The following is a 21057-nucleotide window of genomic DNA, read 5'->3' as shown; positions in this document are numbered from 1 at the left end:
TTAACATATGATCTTAAATTCCTTACTGCTAGGTGTTGCATTAATGTGAGAATTCTTCACGACATGAAGTTTTACATCCTAATAAAGTAATAAACACATAAATCGTGTCTTTGTCAGTTTATCTCTGTATATTGCAAAACATATCCAAGATCGAGAATTGCATGGATTAAAAACAAGACTGGGTTTCATGTGAATTGCATTCTACAGATTAACAATAGGATTGATTTTCACGTGAACTGAAATTTTACAAATTAAAATATAGGATTGATTTTCACATTAATTGCATCCTATAAACTCAAACAAGGATTGATTTTCAATCCTATGTAGGGTAAAGGAATCGGCCACAAATCAAAACAATATAGAGTTTATTAGTATCATATAACCAACAAAATATATGTTTAATTGATAAATGCATTGTGTATAATAATTAACAAATTCTTAATGAACATTTCATTAATTATTGCCCCGTACACTACCTCAAGTATACATGAAAGATTTATGTTAAGTAGATTTGTAAAACGAAAGTACAATCGCATATGTCTACAACATGATGTTCCTTAACATTGATTAGTCCATGGGCTCATTCATAAAATATAGAATCCCGTCACCTTAAGACTCGCATACTTTGTATATGTTCCTGAATAAGTTATACATTTACTGATTATATCTCTTTCACGTGTTAATGAGCTTGGACCTTGTATCTTGACGTCGAAACATTTGGAATAGTTTCATTTGGTCCTTGGCTAGCGTGTTGACTCCCGAGAGATCCAGCATCTCGTCCGGAATCCGGAGATAACGACACTTATTCAGATCTTTCCATAGCTCCCATATCTTAGCCTTGTATTCCTCCTCACTTTTGAAGGTTTTTTCCAATGTAATTCTGTTTGGTAACAGTCTGTATTTCATGCCTTTCTTCACACTTCCGGATGTACTGACGGAATCTTCCGTCTCCTCCTCTGATGGAGGAAGTCTGACGATAGGCGGAGGATTGGACCAATCAGGAACGGGGTTTTCTTTGAAGTAATCGTCCAGTCTCTTCATGAAGTCTTTTTTCCGTTCTTCCAGTTCACCGAATCTTTCGTGTTCTTCCATTATCATTTCCTGCCGCCTTTCCTCCATCAGGTCATCCCCAAGGTTGCTATCTATGTCGTCCGTGAGACCGGACGTCCGCTCTTGCGTCCGAGGCGGAGGGAGGAACTCTTTTTCTACCGCTGTGTGAGATGAGTAAGGCGAGTGAGTAGGATTGGGATTAATCCGCGGAGTATACGATTGCTGCACTATCTGAGATGTGGCTGGGCGATTTGTCTTGTGAACCTTAGTGTTCACAGTACCCTCTACAAAAGCACTAAGTGGTCTGATGGTAGTCATCCCTAGGTCAGTGGAGTTTCTTCTCTTGTTCATGTTCGGTTCGGGGGCATCAATAAAAGCCCCCGTCACAGAGTTACTTCGTCTGAGGTTATTGGTAGGTATTACTGGGCCACTGTTAATCGTCTCACTGCTGCCTTTGTGTGAAGACAACGTTATAGAAGTATTTGCCCGCGTGGGTCCCTGAATTTTGAGTCTTTTTGCGGCACCGGCGATTTTTATTGCACTGCCCAGATTCACCGTGTTTAGCGGTTTGATTTTGCCTTCGGCCTCCATTTGTTTCATCTCGTTAATTTCGTCCACAGACAGATATGAACGGATTCTGGATACCTTGTCCTTGAGCCGTTTGTAGTTGACCTTGACGATTCTGTGGTCCAGCTGCAGTAGTTTCATGGAGTAAGAGCGCTCTAGATTCAGCGTCTGCATGCTTTTCTCCAGACAACGGTCCTCCTTCATGTTGTAGGTCACGGCCGCCATCTCCTTGTCGCGCCTCATCTTCCGTGTCCCTCCCGGCATGTTTTGCGGTGAAGTGATGATCAGCTAAAAGTTCTGTGAAAGACATATAATAAAATCATTAACAAACTTCTGCTTAAAACTAATTTTCAAATAAAATATAACACGAATATACATGTAGTAAATGCTTCGACCTTTTTTAATTCATAGAAATGAGGAGAATGTCATGGTAGTTTTCAGAAAAGATTATAATGAGGAAGTCGGGATTGCGTGAAGTTGTAGAATGGGAAGGTATCCACAAACTTCTCAAGACGTTCATCAAATGTTCCCAGCTTCGCTGGTCTCGGTCAATAAGTCAATAACAGGGGTATAATCTGATTGTAGAATCAGAAAGTTGACAGCGCGTAGTGGCGTTTTTATTTTTGCTCGACAGCAATTCTAGTTCTCGTTATGGTCTGCAAATGGTGCTGTTAAAAATCAATTGAAAACCGATCATTTTGATGGGTCAGGCCGCTACAATGGTGGGCGGATGTAGGGAATTGTAAGCGATGTTTAACACGTTATAGAGTCCATTACCAGGCTTTATATCCCGGATTGATTCCGACGTGTTCCGAGTGTCCTCTATATCTACTTATTGACTTAAACTTTGAAAATCAATCCAAAAATATACGGATTTGGAAAACAGAGATGACACAGATATTCACAAATCCTGTGTAAATAGACAAGAATAATTAAAGTACAAGAGACTTTAAATTTAGCTGTATGGGTTAAGAGCCTTTGTACGGTTTGTCAATTTCACTCTCTAAAAACAATGGTCAGTGAGATGAAAGGTGCCGCTGGAATGGATTTTATCGAAGGAAGGTGCGATACATAAATCGTTAGATAACGATGGGTCGCTGATTTCAAAGTCGTCAAATCAATGAAACTGGTCTTCTATCGACATATATTATTAGTTTTTTTTATTCTCTCTCTCTCTCTCTCTCTCTCTCTCTCTCTCTCTCTGGTGTCAAAAACCAATGTAAACAGCATTGTCTCGAAATGTATTCAAAATGTCTACTATGATATATTCAACACGTCGCAATGTATTTTAGAGACCTGAAATGTTTTAGAGAGTGAATTCAATCCTTTTCTCATGTTTATACAATCAGTGTATAGTTATTTAAATGCACATTTAATAAAAGTTATAGGAAAGCATTTATCATCATTTATTATGTTCTATGCGCCCGAAGTGTGTTTGCTTTCAATGAAATTAGTGACCCATCACGGTTCGTCCTTCCTTAGTCGTTCTACATTTCATAATTATACCACAGTTTCACTTTGAAGCATTTTTTAAAAAAAGCAAACCGTTTTCACATATGAATCAAGTAAGTGATCTTTTACGGCAAAAAATTTAACATTAGAAATTAAAGTAAGCCTAATTAACTCATGTGAAGTTTACGCATTTGTTGAAATTAAACAACGAATATGTTAAAGTTATTCTAAAAGCTAAAATATTGTTTGAACTGAAGCAAAATCCTCACCGTTTCTCTTTGAGATACATTCCAACACAAATAATAATAATAATAAAAAAAAAAAAAACACACACAGTGTCCTCCATTAGAAGTAATACATTTTTTTTTTTTGGTCTAGCATGGAACCGATCGATTAAATCTAACGTGGCTCAGCAGCGCTCGCCGTGCGATTCTCTTCTAATCCCCGACATCAGAAAAATGTTGCCCATTAACTATTCCTAAAGAATTGGTCAATATTACCTAATTATTGAATAATTTGCTTTTATATGAAAGAGCATATCTGCTGTACAAATCAGTTTAATGGAAAAATCGGGGTTAAAAGCCGTGTTGCTCTCTCTCATTTAACGGAAGCTTGGAGGGTTGTCACAAAAAGCACCCTCTGTCGCGAATTTGACGATTACAAAATCGAAATTTCTGGCTCATTGAAAGTAAAGAACGCATGACGAACTGGGCGATGTTTCATTGCGTTTAAATCACTCGACTAAAATTTTAAAGTGAAGAAACTTCAAGACCACGCCTGACTAGGAAATGACTGTTATCGACCACGGAGAGTACGTGAAATATAAGATCCGTCTATAAGGGGAGGGGGGGGGGGATGTATGTAAAAGTGCTGAAAAACCATCCACCTAATTGTATTAATATGCTGTGTACTGTACGAAATTATCGGCTTCCACGGTTTCAATTTAATCCCCCGCGTATTGATTTTAAGATATATAAAAAAGCTCAAACAAATCAATTGTAATTTTGTGAAATCTGATACTGGATATTTGTTTCTCCAAGAAACGTCAAGTTTTCACAGTGTACATGTAAATAAATATTACATAATTTAAGTTATTATGGATAATTTCTACGTCCCGTGTCGGAGTCCCGGTCCCTTTTTTTTTTTTTTTTTTAATAAAAGAACATACTACTCCGACCAAAAACAAGAAGGACTTAATTGTTTCGTTTTGTTCATGGCTTTTCTTGTCATTTCTAATTGACAAAAAAAAGTCGATTAGAAAAAGTACACAATCAATTTGTTGCACGGCTTCTTGGGCGAAAATATTTTGGATCGAAGAAAGCAATTTTGGTTATTGTCGTACTTTTAGATTAAGATTGAATTTCTGGTGGGCCCCTTTCTGTTGTTGTCAAATAATAATCTGGTATTTGCCTACTGCTTGTACTAAACTTAGATCGGTTTGTTTGAACATATTTCAAGACAAAATATTTCCTTACATTCCTGTGAATATATTGATATTACGAGAGCACTCCAAATACTTCAAGATACTCATACCCAAAAGAAAAGTTCATGCCTGTCTCTCACAGGTATAGTGTGGACAGCAACAGACACCCTGCAGTCAATGGCAACGTTTCTTGACGAGGACTGTTTCGTTGCGTTTCCAGAGATTTGTCACACAACATAATTAACCCGTCCGTTTTCTTTACACACAGGTGTGAAAAGAAAAATCTTGTGAGCAAAAAAAGTTTTGCTTGTTGAGCGTAAATAGAAACTTCCTATTTCATTGGGACATTATTTGCTTAGCAGAAAATTTCTCCGTGGAATCACTTACCGGAAGGTGTATTTATTAGCAATAATTTAGAACAAACAAATAAAGGCAACATGCAGCCAGCGCTTACCTTTAGCACATTTTCCTTGAATCCCATCTCTTATCTCCTATAACAAAATGACTGCCATCGGTTCGCAGTGTAAATTTATTCTGAACCGCATTATGATACCAATCTGATCGAATTTCGCCTCTGCATATTTAAATCAATTAATTTAAAATGTCTCAAAAATTGTTAAACTCCCTTCGTACGTTAAAAAAGGTAGTCATAATGGTGGGTTGTTAATATACATTTGACAGACAGATCAATACCCACACTTCGTGAAATTTGATCAACATTAAAACATACTCGTAGAAGCAGTTAATTTTACTCTCCAATTCTTTATTTGTATAACTACAATTGTTTTACTGCACACAACAATCTGTGTTACAGACAATGAAATGTACATTAGACACTTTTGGGTATTTTAGGGATCAGTGAACTTCTGTGAGGAAAGTTCGTGTTAGATTTAAAAGACGCGTAAACAATACCGTGTAAAATCAATTTTTAGTTTCTTATATTACCTTTTATTATTTACAGGAAAACGCGATGTCTTAGCATACTGAGATTTATATCTAAAATCAACATAAAACTGAAGTTTGCCCCCTTTTTCAAAAAGAAAAGACAGGAGAGCATGTCCCTTTCTACTCAAACACGCGTTTCTATTCTGCTTGTCTCTGCACAGCTTGTACAAATGTATATTTCTGCACGCTTTTTAATGATTTTTCTTTGTTGAAATTTTATTAATGTCAAAATATCATCAATGTTCTTACTTTGTATTGGAGCTTTACAGAACCAGCACCCGTGAAAAGATATCTGCAGTCGTATGATCTTAATATCAAGCTTTGCTTTTCCTGTTTTTGCAGCGCCCTTTGAGAAGTTGTTTTATAGCCAAAATAAATAAAAAAGAAAAATTTACCAAATTTTAATTAGTTAAAATTTTCGTTGAACTTTTAAACTCCTGTTGGAGGACTTTATTTAATTTACAGACCAAACTGGTGAAAAGAGAAAACCAATCCAGATTTACCCAGGGAAGGAATGCTATTTACTTTCAAAACAATAAGAACCCCGTATGGACCACTTAAAGCACTCCAAGACGGACCAGCAGGGAACACAAAGTGCGCAGCCATTGTTCCTATCACCAGAGTCGTAAAATCTTCTTTCTTTAGTGAAACAAAAATAATCAGCGGCAATTAGATCTGAAGTTTTAGCAGGTGTGGACATATACCAAAATCAACCGCCTTCCGTTCACAACTTTTCAAAGTCGACATTACCAGCATACTGTATTATTATTTTTCTCTCTTATTTTTTCTAGATTAGTGTCATGTTGTGAATTTAAATGAAAGTCATCATGTTTTACTTCTCTCTCTCTCTCTCTCTCTCTCTCTCTCTCTCTCTCTCTCAATACTGAATCGGTGTGTAAATAAAAAACATATATGAAAAGCTAAATTTTTGTATTTACAATTGGAAGTTACAATATGACTCAAACAAAAAAGAAATGCAATTTAATTTGTTTCAATTCTCAAAACATATACACTTAGAGAGACATGATGGGACGACGACAGACAAATATATAAGTATAAATATTACGCCTGTTCGGAAATTATAGAGACATTTTTTTTTATTTTGGCGGGGCAAAATGAATATGCAAAGTCAGATTAACTGGAAAGTGGAGATTTTGAAACTGATTTCACTTTATTCCTTACAGGTGACATGGAAGTCAAAAATAAAGAAGTAATCAATACTGCTAACAGATAATGAAAAGTGATAAATCTGTTTTAAAAATGACATGGTACAATATGAGAGTGATGCCAGTTTGAGAGACACTTTATGCTTCTGCCGTTTTGTGGGATATCACAGAGAACTACGGGTCTCTAGTTATTTGCGGTTATTTGAAGAAACTAACAATTTGTGTACGTTTATCAGTACTATTGAATAAGTGGAAAGCGAGTCTCTTTGTAATTTCTATCTACGTCATAAAACGTTCTACCCAGCTGGCGGGCTACACATTTCAGGTTCTGTGTCTTTTTTCAGCGCTGACGAGTTCAGGTTCGTTCACTCAACATCATACAGCGGCAGGGCCGTATGCAGCTCCCTGGAATAAACACCATCGGGATTTCCCAGAGAACCGCAGGTTTGTTCTGCAAAGCACCGGGTATCTCTTAAACTGGCGTGCACCACTGTAATATTGCACCCTGTTTACTCACCTGAAAGGAGCCCTGTGATTCGTGGTAAACGCCTATCATATATTTGAAACAATTGTACACGTTGGGCTTTTACTGAATGTATTTTAACAAACAAATACCGCGACATTTTAGTTTTAAAAAAAAGAACTCTTGTGTTATTCCGAGTTTAACACAGAAATAAAAAATTAAAAACTGTTCCATCTTTCACTTACTTCCTAGAGATACAAAGAATTTCCTCATATTTAGAGCAAATTTGACCGATTCAAAGAGTGATTTCTACCACTTCCAATAATGAGAACATGATCTTACGTGCAGCCCTGCCGTATGCCGTTTACAATCATAATAAATATCATACTTAAATATCATATAAGTTTATGTCACGATGTATGAAGCTGATCATGATTTTTTCAGATATCTTTTGCATAATTATTGTGCTATCATTAAACAAAGCCTAAAACAAATGAAAGGTTTAAAAACAAAATGAAAAAAACAGACAGACGGACAGACTAAAACCCTATATGCCCCGACTCCCGACCTTAGCATAAAAATGCTAAGGACATTAGTTCTCAACATTTTGATATCATCCCCCCCCCCCATCTTTACTCAAAGATATCCATCAAATAATGCTATTTGTGACATCTACTTTGATACACATATTCTGAATTATCTATTCATATCAAACCTCCCCCTGATTGTGATGTACATTTAGATAAAATTCTTAAATCCACAAGTTTCGGAAATAGAGGTAGAACGTATAATAAAAAGAAGAATAAATTAAAATTTACAAGTTTGACTTGCCGCTCTTAAATAAATTAAAATTTAACAAGTTTGACTTGCCGCTCTTGAATAAATTAAAATATAACAAGTTTGACTTGCCAATCTTAAATAAATTGATTCGCCTCCATTCATCCTTTGACGAAGGACTGCCGAGAACATTGGCTAGATAATACACACATCACGTATAGGTGAGTGTCACTTGTCTTCATACCACAGGCATCTTTATGGAAGTGGATATATTTTCAGGGTTTTGCATTAAAATATTTTTCGTATCTAACTTCAGAAAATCACATAGAACAATAACGGGACAATCAGATACATGTACTAATTAAAAATAAGATACGATTTCAATTAAATCAAGACTTACCTACTAAGTGACACTTTTCTCGATTTATATCTAAATAACATCAAAACATTTGACTTTTATATTGAACAAAATGACGAAATTCTAAGAATCGATTTCATTCGTGGAGAGATTCCTGAAAGCTTAATTAAAATATTGAACTTTCGCGAGCGGATTAAATCAGGGCTGACGTGATTCCATGTTGTGTATTGAAATCGAATTGAAACAATATTATTTCTAATTTGAAACCCAAAATTCGTTTCATTTCACTCTGAAATTTTACAACAACACTCGGAGACGGGGGATTGCGCGTTTAGGGGCTATTTGTTTAGTTTGGTATTGTGGTGTGTAATATGAAAAAGTGTTGTGGCTATTGTAAATCAGGATATAGAAGATCTAGAACAAACAATGAAGGATAAATTCTAAACGTTAATGTTTTGTCGAATGGTCATTTGGTTGTTTGCATGTCAAGAAGTGGGCTACCTTTAGAGGTTCATACATTGACTTGAGCTCTTGATCGCTGCACGAGATATGAAAAGCCATACAGTGGATATTGGGGTTTCGTTATCTTATGAACGATTCTGTTTTGATTTATTGTTTTTCAATTGCTGTACTTAAAAATTGTCAACATTTCCCACCCATCCAATAGCTGTTATTGTCATTTTTTTTAAATACTGAACTAAAGCTATTGAAAGAAGACAGAATTTATACATGAAATTCACTATTACAAGATTTTTAAGATATGAGGCGGTGTGTTTACTGCCGACAGTAGTAAAAACTTTTCTGCAAATTTCAGTCTCACTGGAATACATCTCAAAGGAGGGGGTGGGGGGTGGGGTGTGTGTGTCAAAGTGCATAAAAGCGGTGCTCTTTGACAATTTCCCCAATATCCCGATTTTCTGTGTAAAAATTCCGAAAAGTGACCCCGCCCCTCTTAAGTATCATATTGTGTGCAATTGCTTTCACCGATGTGTCATACACATATTCAAATTTTGTTCATCCAAGTATGCTAGCTTTTTGGAAGGTGTTCCTGTATAATACAACCATGCTGTCATACCCCCTGAACGGAAGTCAAAAAGTCTCAATTTTGGATCCCTGCAGGAAAAGGTATTTTTTAACGATCGCGTTATTAAAAAATGATTAATTCCTCGTTTATCGGGTTCCACGATTGACAGCTCACCTTGGTTTTTCTATGTTTGTTTCATTGTATTTTATCATAGATGAAACGAAACTAAAATTATTCCCTAATTAAGTTGTATTGACTGAGGTATGATCATTAAGATTTGTGGAAATTCAGCGAGCACCTGTTTAGCAATATCTACAACGTGTATGGGATTAAGGTACAGAAAAAGTGGTCAATGCATACTACATCTAGAGTAATCTCGGCTGAATATTTGGACTGACGCCTTCGGTGAATATACAGCCGAGTAGAATCTCAGCCGAGATTACATTTTCTTTCATTACGTTTTTGACTTCCTATGAATCACTAGAAACTCTTCGTAAAATCAGGTAGTATTTGGAATATGTATGATAAATCATCAAATTTTCTAGGTGGTCCGGGGAATAGTTCCCGTTTCGTTGCTGGTGTGCAAGAGTCCATTCTCTGGATTTATCTATTGTTTACCGTTTACGTGGTCCACGTCTTCAGAACATGGATACCACCAATCTTTATCAACAGTGTGGAAACAACGCGCAACCGAAATCATTCCAGGGGATTATCAAATTCGGTAATCTGTTTTAGAAATTAAAGAATTTCTTTTTTCCCCCAAAAATCACTCAAAAGTCTGAGATAAATATGAATTACCTGGAGAGATTCCTTCGTCAGTGGGCTAAATCCTACATCTTTCTCCACGCTAATACCCAACGTCAAAAAGTTTCTTAGGGCTTAGTGAATGTTTTGGCTACCGTATTGTTATCAGGCTGGTGAGAAATTCCACTCTATTTCTTCATATACCTATTGACACAAGAGCTTACTCCATTTTACACCTAGACAAATAGCACCGGGTCTCGACTGTCCGCTGATAGTACGTGCATCAGACTGAACGCTTCCTCTTGTTGCGCTGAAAGGCACTCGACTGAGGGAACAAGCTTAAGTCAACTTGGAGATGTACATTAACTCAAAAATGAAAAATTTCCAGATTTGTGTAACCCGCTTCTTTGTGCTGAAGGAGAGTTAAAGTTTACCTATATGTACATGTATTTAGAAACACGAAAATCGGTTTTTTAATGTTTTGGTTTCTTTGTGCGGGTCCTTGAGCAATCTACAAGCAATTAAGTTTCCTGGCAACAGAAAGACAACCACCCGTCTGTACACTTTCGGGACACAGGAATGGGGAGTATAAGTTTTATAGAACAATCCTCTGAAGTTAAACAGAGACCCACTTACTGGGAGATCAACATATCGATAAGAAAAAAAAAATTAATCTTAAAATATTTTTTCATCGAAGGATTGCAACTTACTCGCCGTGTAACTTACATCTCCAATTTTGTGATCAATACGTCAAATCCAATTATCCGTGCGCTTTAAATTGCGACAATCGAATATGTGACATAGACAGTGCAATTTATTTTTAAAGGTAAAATTGACAACCTTCGTTTACAGGGAAGATTGCGAGATAAAGGTGCCTATTACCCCCCTCGGTTTTAATAGTGTCGTGAACAAACCTGCATTGAATTCAAACATACACAAATACAGCGGATGTTTTTGACACGTCTTACTTTATGACAAGTTGCGGATTTAAATAAAAATAAGTCAAGATCCGTGAATCGGATAAATCAATACAATAAAATGTTTATATACATACACATATATTCCTAGGAGCGAGAGTCGAGCTCAGTTTGTTGGTATTAACTGAATTATATGATTCATTCCTCAATATTCTTGTCACGTCTTTGCCTAAATCCTGTTTACTTTTTATTTAAATATTATGCAATCAAAGTACTGGCAGTTTAAGTTTCCATGTAGCGTCAAGTCCCTAGTTCAAGCAGTATGTTGGCCATTTCTCTTTCAAAATGTTATCATTCATATTGCAGAAAAAAGCACTACCTGCTCACCTTGAACACAGATTGAGGAACAATTCCAACACTTTAACAGTCCAAGGCGCATGGTACCGAGCGTAGTTCAAAAATTTGTATCCATTCTTTTAATTAAAAAAAAAAAAAAAAGGGAAGGATTACCATATCTTTGTATGAAAATCAGATGATTTATCTACATTTAAAGTAAAGAAATCGGCAAGCTCTCATACATGTAAATACATTGCAAACACAAGAAATTGCATGGATTTATTCAGCGGTACTTGCCACTGTCGTTACACAACTGCAGAACTTGTACTATATACGCTAAACCTGACTGATAAATTTTGTTACATGGCCGCGGAAATTTCAGAAGAGGTCTACACCCCCCCCCCCCTCTTTATCATGCATAAAGACTGATCAATGTTACAATTCTTCAAGTCCTCTTTTGGATACACTTTCACCTTTGTAAATTTCTACTGCGTCCCTGATTTCCACTTATCTAAACATCTACATCACGGTGAAGAATTTATCAAATAATTAATCTACTAAATTAAAAAGTTCTGAGAAACTTTAAGATTCATGGCCGGGGTAACTTTTGAAATTGCAATCAACAGTTCTCACTGGAAGAGAGATAACTCTCCGAAAATGCTCTACTAAAAAAACGCCTTCCGATGTTTTAAGTTAGAAGTACATTGCACATGTACCTGAAATTCACGCATACTATCCATACAGTACTGATGCCAAAAATCTAAAGCTTCTTCCTGTTATGTTTAACTGATGATAAATTTACTTTCATTTTATTCTTCTGTATGGTCCATATCTACACTGTACCACAACCAATATGCATAAACCAATATAATAATGGAAACAGCGGCTGCAAAAATGTGCTCAAAACTTGGAGTTTACAGTTCAAGATTTCCTCCATCTTCGCAAGCCAAGCGTTTTCGGTCCGCTTCGCTCCCCACAATCGAAGCGAAGCGGACCGAAAACGCTTGGCTTGCGAAGATGCATTTCCTCCGGCTCCACGGGTAAACTGATCGTCTGTCAAAATATCCTGGAGAATGTCAACACTTTAAAAGATTCACGATAAAGTCGGTCACAGAATATCCAGCTCCGCTGGTCTAGAGGCTCGTAATAGCACCGTCCCAAGCTTTCTGGCAACTTGTTGATATGAATCCAGGAATTTGATATTAGCAAGGACACAGATTCTAGTATTCCAAGCCGTAGGGGGCGTGTCTCTGAATTCACTGGCGACAGCCGTCATGCAGAGGTTGGGAAGAACGCGTGTCTCTCCAAACAGGGGGCATAAATCCTTGTAAGTGTTTCCCACACTTGGAGCAGGGTGCTGAGAATAGGGTCTTGTAGTTGTTCAACCAGATCTGTAAACAAATTACACACAGGTATATTTAATCTTACAATTCATCTTGATAGACACTTTCTACTTCGATTTGATATTAGTCTTTAAAGACTTTGATTTGCCCTTTAGGCCAAGTAAAATTAATTAGTAGATTATTATTCAAACTTCACAAAAAAATGGGGCGGGTGGGAGGATTTTATTTTTTACCATGGTTTTCTTGACCTCGAAAATGCCTTCTCTCATTGAGAAAAGGCTTAATAAATCATAATTACATGTGTATTTGGGTTTCTAAAAGGCAAAGTGAAACAAAGTACGTTTACGATACCGGACCGGACATAAAAATATCCGGAAATCATAATTTTGAAAAATAAAAAAAATCGGGGCGGGGCGATTTTCGAGGGGCGGGCGGGAATGATAATCTACTAATTAATTTTACTTGGCCTTAGAGACAAACATGTACTTTACATCGACTTTAATTTGTCTTTAGAGATTTTGATTCGTGCTTTGAGATTTTAATTTGTGTTTAAAGATTTTAATTTGTGTTAAGAGATTTTAGAATTTGTGTTTATAGATTTTAATTTGTGTTTATAGATTTTAATATGTGTTTAGCGATTTTGATTTGTGTTTAGAATTTTTGTTTTTTGTTTTTAGAGATTTTAATTTGTCTTACACTTTCTTGACAGACTTGCATGTACTTACTATGAAATAAAAGATTCTGGCCATAACTTGAAACATCTGCTGACTTTGGGAAGATCTAACTTAATAAATGCCTTGCACACTAGAATTTTCATATACAGGGGTGTTCTCAGTTGCCAATAGTAATTAGTATCTTTAGATTTTAGTTCATCAGCGATTACTGATTGTGGGTATTTAAAGCACTTACAAGGAATGAGCGCAGACTGACGTCAGGGAGATGAGGATGACAGAAATGAATGGTGGCTGCTGTAACCAGATCTGTTACCTGTAAAAATATACATCATACTGTCATATCTACTGTAAATATACATCAGTGTCATATCTACTGTAAATATACATCATAGTGTCATATCTACTGTAAATATACATCATACTGTCATATCTACTGTAAATATATACATCATACTGTCATATCTACTGTAAATATATACATCATAGTGTCATATCTATTGTAAATATACATCATAGTGTCACATCTACTGTAAATATATACATCATACTGTCATCTCTACTGTAAATATACATCATAGTGTCATATCTATTGTAAATATACATCATAGTGTCATATCTATTGTAAATATACATCATAGTGTCATATCTATTGTAAATATACATCATAGTGTCACATCTACTGTAAATATACATCATAGTGTCATATCTATTGTAAATATACATCATAGTGTCATATCTACTGTAAATATACATCATAGTGTCATATCTATTGTAAATATACATCATAGTGTCATATCTATTGTAAATATACATCATACTGTCATCTCTACTGTAAATATACATCATAGTGTCATATCTACTGTAAATATACATCATAGTGTCATATCTACTGTAAATATACATCATAGTGTCATATCTACTGTAAATATACATCATAGTGTCATATCTACTGTAAATATATACATCATACTGTCATATCTACTGTAAATATACATCATAGTGTCATATCTACTGTAAATATACATCATAGTGTCACATCTACTGTAAATATACATCATACTGTCATATCTACTGTAAATATACATCATAGTGTCATATCTACTGTAAATATATATCATATTGTCATATCTACTGTAAATATACATCATAGTGTCATATCTACTGTAAATATATATCATATTGTCATATCTACTGTAAATATACATCATAGTGTCATATCTACTGTAAATATACATCATACTGTCACATCTATTGTAAATATACATCATAGTGTCACATCTACTGTAAATATACATCATAGTGTCATATCTATTGTAAATATACATCATAGTGTCATATCTACTGTAAATATACATCATAGTGTCATATCTATTGTAAATATACATCATACTGTCATCTCTACTGTAAATATACATCATAGTGTCATATCTACTGTAAATATACATCATAGTGTCATATCTACTGTAAATATATACATCATACTGTCATATCTACTGTAAATATACATCATAGTGTCATATCTACTGTAAATATACATCATAGTGTCATATCTACTGTAAATATACATCATACTGTCATATCTACTGTAAATATATACATCATACTGTCATATCTACTGTAAATATATATCATAGTGTCATATCTACTGTAAATATACATCATACTGTCATATCTACTGTAAATATACATCATACTGTCATATCTACTGTAAATATACATCATAGTGTCATATCTACTGTAAATATACATCATAGTGTCATATCTACTGTAAATATATACATCATACTGTCATATCTACTGTAAATATACATCATAGTGTCATATCTACTGTAAATATACATCATAGTGTCATATCTACTGTAAATATACATCATAGTGTCATATCTACTGTAAATATACATCATAGTGTCATATCTACTGTAAATATACATCATAGTGTCATATCTACTGTAAATATATACATCATACTGTCATATCTACTGTAAATATACATCATAGTGTCACATCTACTGTAAATATACATCATACTGTCATATCTACTGTAAATATACATCATAGTGTCATATCTACTGTAAATATACATCATAGTGTCATATCTATTGTAAATATACATCAGTGTCACATCTACTGTAAATATACATCATAGTGTCATATCTACTGTAAATATACATCATAGTGTCATATCTACTGTAAATATACATCATAGTGTCATATCTACTGTAAATATACATCATACTGTCATATCTACTGTAAATATATACATCATACTGTCATATCTACTGTAAATATATACATCATAGTGTCATATCTACTGTAAATATACATCATAGTGTCATATCTACTGTAAATATATACATCAGAGAAGGAATTCAAATGAAAGAACAGCAACTCTTCAACCTTCAATCCTACACTCCACCAACATGCTATTTACACCCCATCAAGATGCTATTTTCACCCCCATCAAGATGCTATTTTCACCCCATCAAGATGCTATTTTCACCTCATCAAGATGCTATTTACATCCCCATCAAGATGTTATTCATACCCCATCAAGATGATATTTTCACTTCACCAAGATGCTATTTTGACCCCATCAAAAGTGCTATTTTCACCCCCACCAATATCCTAATTTTGTCCAAGAAGATTTTAAGCCAATAAAAATAAGAAAACTTGCTGTATATCACTTTACTATCTGAAGTCATTGAGAGATTAGAAAGTGTTGCAAACACATGCACATCAGAAAATGACACACTCTATCAAAGTTTTACTCACTGACCTTATTGAACACTTGGCATCTGGATTTGGACCAAATATCAGGCTGCAGAAAAAGACATCAAAATCAATGGCTTGATATTCTCCAGGTAATATTGCATGTCTCAATGTATAAGCTAGAAGAATTTAATATCTACTGACATCGGAACTAAAGATAAGAATTGAATTTCAAGTAGCTGCACAAAAAGATATCATAAAAAAAGAGAAAAAAAATTATTCGCCAAAATCTATGAAATCGAATTAATTTTGTATATGTTAATGAAAATGAATGCTTTCCTTAGCACCTTAAAATTGTATAATGGGTACTTTTTGCGGTAGGAAATGATATCAAATACATCCTTTAAAGATTGCATTTTCATTTTTGTAGGCCACTGATTTCAAATCAAAATTTTATAAATATCATCCTTAACATAACTGTAATTAATCAAATGAGAGGGGTAACCAGTTGTTTTATTATTAAGATTTTAAAGTTACTATATCTGCAAGACCAAAGTTATACTTGACTAAATATTTGGGAAATATTTTGTGATTCTAATTTTTGTGATTTTATCTTGTCGACAAAATTCGAACAACCACAGAAAATACCTGAAATACAGAATGCTTAGCATAATATGATGCATGAATAAACAAGATGTGTTTGCCGTACACTGATGCCCTGTATGGTAGTAAAGGAATTACGGTATTCAAAAGAAAGGTCCTGTCACAAGGAATACGCATGTAAAATATGAAAGCCCTATCACCGTCCATTAAAAAGTTATGGACAAGGTTAATAGTTTTTTGCGGACAGACTAACAGATGGACCAAAATCTAAATGCCCCCAAATCTTAAATTAAGGGGGCATAAAAATGTTGGAGCTGAAGTTTTAGCAGTTTTTTCTTTGTTACTGAAATCAAGGTAACTGACTAAGATAAGTGATAAATTATCATAAAACCACCCTGTAATTAAATATCTTGAGATAATCAAATACTCACCCTTCCATCGTCAGTTAGGAAGTCCTCATTGAAGGCTTTGATGGAGACATATTCTATTAAGAGCCCCCTCAACACAATCACTGCCTTCAGCGTCTTGGCTAAAGTTATCTACAGCAGACATAAAATAAAGATTCTAAAATTACTAAATACTTTTTTCTAAGTGTACTATTAGTAGACCAGTTTAATCCCTCCTTCAGTATGGGTCTAAATGAAAAAGTGGTGCAGTAGTTTATTTCAAATCCATTTCATACAACATTCTATTATGTGTAAAGCAAAGCCTATACATAAGACCTTTCCATACATTTATTTAACATCCTATGCAAACTTGTTTTCTTGAATTGCTGACCTATGAACAGTCTGCTGAATGTAACATTCATCATAATACATGTACATTCATTATGAAGCTTATCATGAAAACAAAATAAGATTCTGGCAGATGGTGTGTTCTTTTGTCCAGACTTACCTGTAGAACAGTACTGTTACCCATCGGCCTGATCAACGACACTGTCATGTCGGGAGAACTTCGGTCTACTGAAGCAACCAGCTGTTGTATATTTCTACAATAAATTCGTGATTACAAAAGTCATTTCTTCTGATCCATTAAGACTGATAAATAACTGTATACAGGGAAACATACATGTACACCCCCACCCACCCCCCGCGTTTTAACTTTGTCATCATTGTTAGTGGGCACATTTAAGACTGGGTGAATATATATGAGACAGAATTAATTATCTCTTAACACAACTATATCTGGATGAATTTAAAAACTAAAATGAGAAAAAAAAAACCCAAAACAACCTTGTATACAGTAAATTTTCTATATATCTTCATATCTCTATCTAATAGTGGGGGAAATAGCATAAAATTAGAACAAATTGGAAATTTTACTTTATGTCAACAAACGGCATTTGTTTTAAAATGAAAACTTAATAAATCATATTTTAAAGAATGCACAAGTATTCACTGCTTACAATCTTACAAACAAGCACCATTCTATCGACTTCTACTTCCTATTCAAGAGGAAATGAAAAAATTATTTAACATGCATGTTTCATAAGAAGCGAATGATGAGCCTCGAATTACAAAGACTTAACAGTTTGTTAATGGACATATTTTAGAATTGGGAATTTTTTAACAGTATTTGACATCGGGATTGTTACTGTGTTCATCAGTGCCAGTTACATAGAGACCACTGTAGTAACACAATATTACACGTTTATTGATGTCAGTCACATTGTCAACACATTACATGTCCATTACACGTTTATTGATGTCAGTCACATTGTCAACACATTACATGTCCATTACACGTTTATCACACGTTTATTGAATATGATTTTTTTTCTATAAGTCAGTGTACTGACATGTTTTCTGGTACTCGATGAATGGTTGGTTCTAGTCTCCTCATGCCCTTTGCCTGACCAACGGGACCCGGGTGTGTTCTCTTCAGCTGATTTGTTCCTAAAAATGTTGCTGAATAATCACCAAGCTTATGTACCTAATACAAAAGAAAATGAAGAAATTGTTAGCCTCCTCTTAGAATAGGGATCAATCATATGAATCATGTTTATATCTAATTTTTATTTAGAAATTAGAGGACAATCTCCACAATTAATGTTTTAATGTGAGTTCTGAGGGAAAATCTCGGTATTGTAATTTGAGAGCATTTCAACTGCTTCTTCCATCATAATCCAAAGCATACCCCCCCCCCCCCCCAAACAGGGTTCATATCAACAAAATATTGCTTAAATGCCCTGTTTCTCCTTTAACCCACCTACAACCTGTAATTTTTTTTTATTGTTCTCCTTTTCTATCGCCTCCACTCACTAAAGCATGATATCCCAATTACGCCTCCATTTCCTTTAGAGAACAGCAATCTATGGTAACCATTATGTGTAATCTGAATAAATGTTTTCCAGTGATATTTCTAAGGTCCATTTTAGTACCCAAAAGTAAAAGAATGTCAAATTATTCAAATGAATATTTTTATGACAATCAGTGTGGTAGTGTCAGATGCATGACCTTCATAGTTACCAACCTCCAACATGTAAAAAGAGGGTCATGACTCTCTTTGGAAAGCAAAACATATGGTCATAATGCGAAACAGCATTCACAACATATTTACTACGATTACATGTGTTATAAGTGTTTATATTTCAAAAATGTTTATAACAGAAATGCGTGTTTTGTGTACTATTTTATTGAAGAGAAGCATGTGTTGCAAACTGGAAATTACATGCACGAACTAATTTAAAAAAACCAAATCCGGAAATAGGGTGAAAGGTATGACCCGGCAGGTCATAAAAAATTCTTGGATTCTGGGTTGAAAAATCGAATGTAACCGGACAAAATCAGGTTAGTTGGCAAATATGATGACCTTCCTCCTAGCTCTTGTTAGTAGTTTAACCCTCTAGTTCTGGTTAGTAGTTTAACCCTCTAGTTCAATCAGTAGAACCAGGGTTGTGGATAATCACTCGCCAATGTGAGGAATGTTTGCTGTCAGTGGGTGATTAGATATTTAAAAAAATCACCCCCCCTCCCAACATGACGACCAAATTTTCTCTTGGAACATTTCCACTTTATGATGTACTTTTCTTTTCAATAAAACCTCATACTAACCAACATTATTCATGTCGTGTGCAAAGCAGATGCTAAGCACAGGTTATATCAAGCATGTATGTGACCTATACTAGACGCTTATAAACAATATGGCGATTTATCAAAAGGATTTCAAAACCCCAGAAGAGAAATACTAACAGAGACCATTACTTCCACAAATAAGAGAACAAACGATCAAGATTGTTTTTGCAGAAAAGGCCATGACTGTCAGACATGACAAGCGGAATGTTTTGTCACTAAAACAAAAATTATCCTCTATTATTTACTCTTTAAATACTGGTAATTGGTTAACAATGTGGGCCCTTGGATCGAATTGTGGGCCCATAAACGTTAAAGGTCAGGGATCCACATGGCTCCTATGGTTTCAAATGTTGACCATAACACTGGACTGTCATACCAGAGGTCCCAGGTTTGATCCTCGGTGGAGAGAGTCAGAGAGAGAGAGAGAGAGAGAGAGAGAGAGAGAGAGAGAGAGAGAGAGAGAGAGAGAGAGAGAGGTAGAGGTGCAAGTTTCATCAGTACATGTATATTTCATTAGTTTTAATGACAAGTCCTTCAGTGGGATAAGTTTTTCACAAACTAGGGACATAACAATACAGAAACACACTCCTCTTTGTCTTTCTAGATACTGGCTTTCTTGTCATACACAATCTTTCTCTATCACATCACTAAACAGACAGCAGGGCAGTTAACATATACTAATAATTATTGCTGAATGTAATTAATAATTTACTAAATCACACCTTGTTGGTCCATTTGTGTGTGTGGTGTAGCTGGGAAGCAATGCCTGATTTGTCTGTGGCTTGGTCGAGTCCCAGGAGACCGGCACTGTTCAACAACAGAGGAGGGATGTTTGTTGTACTTGGGATATTTGGTGCTAATTTCTCCAAATCCCTGTAGTGTAAGAAATTTATCAAATGATTAAACCTACTACAAAATATGACAATTAAAGAAAATTTTAAAAAGACATGTATTCATATGACATATATCTCTGTATAATTTTTTGACTTGATTCGGCAAGATAGAAAAAAGAAAACTATGAGGAAATTCGAAATATAAACACTAACCCAAGATTATCATTAACAGCGGTAAGAGACTTTTGTAGCTTATTCAGTAGCGCTTTCTCGTCTCCTTTCGGTGCTTGGAAGCCATCTGAGAGGTCTGTGAAGACTTTAGTAACACTAGCCCTCAATTTTTGAGTTAATTTTATCGCCTGTGTGAGCTTCTCGATTTGAGTGTCCAATCTGTTGTCCGCCATGTTTGCACTCGGTATTCCTCGGCTTCCACGACCTGAATCTCAACTGAGAGTATAGCCTAGGTCACGCAAGCCGCTTTGTCTCGTAGAACACTAGCCTAGTACCCGAGGCCTTCCGAGTGTAAGCACGAAGGCCTCGGGTACTAGGCTACGTGAGAAAACTCTGCATTGACAAACGTGTAGGTGACCTAGACTACT

General features: G+C 35.2%; 2 protein-coding genes and 1 long non-coding RNA gene across 7 annotated transcripts; 1 reads left to right on the top strand and 2 right to left on the bottom strand.

Moving 5' to 3' along the window:
- Positions 1 to 348: 348 nt before the first annotated feature.
- Positions 349 to 11268, bottom strand: LOC125649141 (uncharacterized). 5 transcript variants are annotated; one of them, XM_048876392.2, is made up of 2 exons: positions 10024 to 11268; positions 349 to 1914 (listed from the first exon to the last, which is right to left on the bottom strand). In XM_048876392.2, the coding sequence occupies exon 2, from the start codon at positions 1879 to 1881 to the stop codon at positions 673 to 675; it is 1209 nt and encodes a 402-aa protein (XP_048732349.1). In that variant the 5' UTR covers positions 1882 to 1914; positions 10024 to 11268; the 3' UTR covers positions 349 to 672. The 5 variants fall into 5 exon arrangements, with proteins under 5 accessions (XP_048732349.1, XP_048732350.1, XP_056023012.1 ...); XM_048876393.2 differs by having other exon boundaries at positions 10696 to 11268; XM_056167037.1 differs by having other exon boundaries at positions 10680 to 10758.
- Positions 9230 to 11389, top strand: LOC125649144 (uncharacterized). The gene is made up of 3 exons (XR_007360599.2): positions 9230 to 9326; positions 9771 to 9946; positions 11253 to 11389. It is a non-coding gene; the product is annotated as an uncharacterized LOC125649144 (long non-coding RNA).
- A 626-nt stretch (positions 11390 to 12015) lies between these two features.
- On the bottom strand, positions 12016 to 21057 carry LOC125649143 (mediator of RNA polymerase II transcription subunit 27-A-like). The gene is made up of 8 exons (XM_048876395.2): positions 20672 to 21057; positions 20348 to 20498; positions 18350 to 18483; positions 17446 to 17539; positions 16983 to 17090; positions 16016 to 16057; positions 13475 to 13552; positions 12016 to 12613 (listed from the first exon to the last, which is right to left on the bottom strand). The coding sequence occupies exons 1-8, from the start codon at positions 20860 to 20862 to the stop codon at positions 12479 to 12481; spliced, it is 933 nt and encodes a 310-aa protein (XP_048732352.1). The 5' UTR covers positions 20863 to 21057; the 3' UTR covers positions 12016 to 12478.

Source organism: Ostrea edulis, chromosome 5 (assembly GCF_947568905.1).
Source record: "Ostrea edulis chromosome 5, xbOstEdul1.1, whole genome shotgun sequence".
Taxonomy (NCBI): Eukaryota; Metazoa; Mollusca; class Bivalvia; order Ostreida; family Ostreidae; genus Ostrea; species Ostrea edulis.
This window is presented reverse-complemented; position numbering and strand designations above follow the sequence as displayed.

Excerpts from the sequence above, each read along its gene's own strand:
- LOC125649141 (XM_048876392.2), bottom strand. The coding sequence starts at position 1,881 with ATGCCGGGAGGGACACGGAAGATGAGGCGCGACAAGGAGATGGCGGCC.
- LOC125649143 (XM_048876395.2), bottom strand. The coding sequence starts at position 20,862 with ATGGCGGACAACAGATTGGACACTCAAATCGAGAAGCTCACACAGGCG. Across the intron at positions 18,484-20,347 it reads CACACAAATGGACCAACAAG|GTACATAAGCTTGGTGATTA; the intron begins GTGTGATTTAGT and ends CTTTTGTATTAG. Across the intron at positions 13,553-16,015 it reads GATGCCAAGTGTTCAATAAG|GTAACAGATCTGGTTACAGC; the intron begins GTCAGTGAGTAA and ends ATATTTTTACAG.